Source organism: Morone saxatilis, unplaced genomic scaffold (genome assembly GCF_004916995.1).
Source record: "Morone saxatilis isolate NCDOM2014 unplaced genomic scaffold, NCSU_SB_2.0 Contig16, whole genome shotgun sequence".
NCBI classification, from domain to species: Eukaryota; Metazoa; Chordata; class Actinopteri; family Moronidae; genus Morone; species Morone saxatilis.
Genome location: NW_023339718.1, coordinates 14,473,358 through 14,477,838, shown reverse-complemented (window position 1 = coordinate 14,477,838; position 4,481 = coordinate 14,473,358). Strand labels below are relative to the sequence as shown.

The window sequence follows — 4,481 nt, the reverse complement described above, 5'->3', positions numbered from 1 at the left end:
TTTCTCCAATATTCAAGTTGGAAATAACAAAAGCAACATTTAGTGAGCACAAAGCTGATAACAGATAAAAATCTACCACTGATATCGATGAATATCGCTTTATTTGCAGGCAAATACAAATATCAGCCAATACAGATGTTTTTGTCCTCTACTAGTGCTGTGGAGCCCCTTTTATAGTTTCACACTATTCTAGTAAGCAGTGCCAGTAACGCGTGAAGAAACACAGCAATGTGTCAGAAAAGGCTGGTAAACATCGACGTAAACAACGCAGGATTTAAAAGAAGAGAAAACCTGAGAAAATCGGCTTTGAAAATGTTTTATGAAGATAGAAATACATTCGACACGTTCGTTAGACCTCAAAGATCACCACGTTGTGTTTTGGTGAGATTGTAATAATAAACAATCATAAAAGTAAAGATATGACCGGTCAAACATGGTGTTACAGTCAGCGACACATTAACACAAATAGTAATCACAGACTCTTTTGTATTTTATTTGATTACACGTGGTCACTAGAGACACGGTTGTACTCTGATGACAGGTGACACCTGTCTGTATAACAGGTGTGAACTGTCGTTAAAGCAGTAAATAATGTTCAAGAAGAGACGAATGTGTCCTATAAACAGCTGAATAAAGAGGCTCGAGTAGTTTGAAGTATGGTTTTTGTTTTCTTTTATTGACTTGTAAACACTTGGTGACTCACACTGAACAAAGGTGGTACTTACCTACCCAACTAGTCGATCATTAAAGCAACAGATGGGAGGAGCGTGTTACATAAGTAGACGGGTAGTTTTGTTTAAAGCTGCCTAACATGCAGACTGTGAGGAGCCTGTTTTATAGACAGCCAGAGCTTTGTTGTTGTTGTTGTTGTTGTTACTGGCTGATGAGCGTACGGTGGAAGAAGCAGAGAGACTTGTATAAACGATTCATTTAGATGTTTTACTTTGTGTCTCGTTAGTTCTGCATTTGAGTAATTGATCAGAAAAAGTATCTGCAGCAATTCTGATGTTAGATTTAAAATTAAAATATTCTCAAATATAAGGAGTTGCTGCTTTTCTGTGGATTATAGTCTCTAGCAGTGGTTTTCAACATTTTAAAGTCACAACCCCGAGAATAATCAGGGTGTTGGTGTTTGCGACCCCCCGTCTGCCTGCAGGGTTGAGTGTAATATAACACATTAAAGCCAACAGACTCACACAGGAAGACCACACACACACTTTAATATGTGTGTTTAGGTTTATTGTAATGGCTCCTTCACAGTCCTGAGTTCACGTCTGCTGGAGGCCTAAAACAGCAATAATAGAAACACGTGAGGAAAACTGTTAACACGTATAAAAACAGAGTTTATCCTATAGTGTATAAAGTGTTGAATGTCATTAAAGAGATAGCTGAGAACTTTCTCTCGTTCCACACTTTTACTCTCCACAACCATTTGAGATTAACCCTGAACCCAGAAACTGTTTATATCCATTAACTGATTCATTAATTATGAAAATCTCACATACTTTTATTTTCCTGACAACATTCCCTTCCACGGTGACGACTAACCAGTTTTTCTCCGTCAACAGGGGATCGTATTTGTTATCCAAGAGGCAAAGCTGCTCCTCTCTGTCTTCCAAAGCGTATCTCCACGTAGACCCTCCCCACCACGCCTCGTCCTCGCTCACACTCAGGCACTCCCGTTCCGGCTACCCTCACTGTTACCGAGGCCACGCCCTCAGCCGCGGCCACAGCTCCGCCCTGCTCGCCCGCTCCCTACACAGCTCAGGTGTTTGGCTCCAGGACATAAAACAAGAGGACACTAAGGCCTCGCCCGCTGCTGCCCAGGATGCTTCTCTGGGGGCCAAAAAGGACTCTGTGGCTGCCGCAGCCCAGTCCCAGCCTCCGTCTGCTCCCGCTCCCACGACGTCCACCTCCACCACCACCACCACTGCAGCAGCAGCCGCCGTCCCTCCCGTGCAAGAGAGGGCGGTGTTGAAAAAGTCTCTGTATCAGAGGGTTGTGGATGAGATGAAGCATTACTACAATGGCTTCCGGTTACTTGGCATCGACATCAAGATTGCAGGCAGGATGGTGTGGAGGCTGCTGCACGGACAGCTGCTCACCCGCAGGGAGAGGAGGAGGGTAAGAGGAGCTCAGTGTACATTATATGGTCTGCAGCGTTATTGAGTTTGTTTATATTACAGGGTTTATTTATCTTCAGCTGGGAACCTGTGCAATGGCAGGAACGGGCATCCAGATCATTTACAGTTTGCTATTGTGTCGTGCATAAAATAACGGACTTGGGAGAGACGAATAATTAAAGTTGCAATGGTGAAAAACAAGAGCTTCCATCACATTACAGACAAACACCTTTCCTGAAACAGTTTTGTTGTGTTTGCATTTAATGTTTTTTTTAACCATTTAACCAGAACAACTCACAATAAATGAAGAATATTTCAGTTAAGTATGTATCTCTTAAATCTTTATATATTGAGCACGAAATGTCTTCAATATCACGACTTCTCTCTTTCTTTTGAATTTTTCGATTGGAGAAAATAAGTAGTAGTAATGTAAAGATGTAAAATTGGGTTTGAGAGAACAATTAAAACATGAATTGATGCCTTACAAAAACAATTATAATGTAGAAAAGTTTTTATAACCATCCGACGAATAAGAAATGTGACTCTTCACCCTTTAATAAACAATAAAACACAAAATAGACTTCAATCTCACCTAAAACCTGAACGTAACTGTGCACGCAGATATCTTTTGGTTAAATTCAGCAGCACATGAGGCTTTATACTGTAGTTTTCTATGCAAACATTAACATCTTTGTACACGTGTGTCCCAAATTACTTAGAAGTGTTTGGGTTTTTTCCCGCCGGTCTTCTGTGTTGATCGCCTTGTATCGCCCTCAGCTCACAGCAGCATGTCTGTCTGGTTCTTTAAAATCGTCTGGCTTCTTTTCCTGTCATTACAAAAGACTCGGCTCTATAAGTCGTCGCCCTGGTTCTTCTCCTCTGTCGCTCCTCCTCTGGGCGGTAATCAGTCAGACATATTTTATGGCTTAAGGGTTCCTTTGAGAGTTTCACACCTTTTACATGTCAATAAGGAATGTGTACTCCGTGTTCCCGAAGTTGTACCAAATGTGAGCAGAAGCAGGCGTGTCTTACAGTAGTTAGACTTTCAGTGTGTCCACCTGCAGACTAGTTTTGTGTCGGAAGGAGCTTTCACGTTGTTCACTAACCTGCAGCGAACAGACGCTGTTAAAACGCCTTAAAAGCCTGAAGTAGGTTAGTGTGTCTGTTAAACTGAGGCTTTAACCTGCTGTGAAAGACACTCGGCTCTAATGTTGATCTGCAGTATTTAGTTGTGAGATCATTTTTACACTATTACACTGATCGACTGAGATATTTACAGTTAATTTATACGTTTCCAATTTTCACTGTCTGTAATATTTTACCATAAGTGTCACGATTCAATAATTAATTATTTGATTGACAAAAACATAATCACCACATACTTTGATCATTGATTTAAAGTTTAGGACATTTCTTTTAAAGAAACAGCTGCATTTTAATCTGAATCTGACCAGTTTACAACCACATGAGAAAGAAAAGAGAATATAGCTTTTCTATTGTGAGGACTTTCTTTCTTATGTGGATGTAAACTGGTCAGATAAAATACTTTTAAAGATGCCACCTGTTGTAAAGCATCTTAAATGTTGATTCTCCGCTGATACTTAGTCTTTACAGTAATGAATATAAACTATTATTTGCTATAACACAGATGCACATTATTGGAGGATTCTCTTCTTTTTTAACAATAATTAAAAATATACTGAGTTTTGAAATGCTGTTTTCAACTAAGAGCAGAGTCATGACACCTGGAAAATGTTGCTGAAATAAACCTAAAATGGATGTCTTTATAAGCTAAACATAACTGGATATATATTTTTCTAAAGTATCTTAAAGCATAAACACATACAAAATATATTTCAGAAGAATCCATCAAATTTAATGAATCATTTTATAGTGAAAATAAACTCAGTGCTCTTTGGTGGACAATCTAAATCTTTATAATATATACACTGTTTCTAAAATGTCTCAAAGATCTTTAATACTTCTGCGACGCCTCGTTACTCGCTGGTCGACGCACACACTCGTACTGCGTCAGTAAGTGGTGAGCTAATATCAGCTGATGATATCAGCCCAGCTCTGGTTTATATTTATTTTAATCCAAGCTGGCTCTACTCACATCTCTCTCAGCTGACATATCATTTAATAAATGTGCTGCTTGTTGTTGTTGTTTACTCACTTTGTTGTTGTGTTTACTTTACACTGTCAGTAAATGTGAAATTGTCAATAGTGATACTTAATTTAATGTGTAGTCCGTCGGTTACAGGTATTCATTTGCAGGTTATGAAACACTGAACTTGCGGTCAGCTGAGTCTTGGTTGAGTTCAGAAAACATAATATTGTTTAAAATGTTAATACTCT

General features: G+C 39.3%; 1 protein-coding gene across 1 annotated transcript in view; it reads left to right on the top strand.

The window, feature by feature from the left end:
- Positions 1–1,568: 1,568 nt before the first annotated feature.
- The window catches only part of letm2 (leucine zipper-EF-hand containing transmembrane protein 2), a gene marked incomplete at its 5' end in the record, with an annotated part of 11,218 nt that continues 8,305 nt past the window's right edge, over positions 1,569–4,481 (top strand). The window contains 1 exon segment of the mRNA XM_035657826.1: positions 1,569–2,124. Coding sequence (XP_035513719.1) covers positions 1,569–2,124 — 556 coding nt within the window.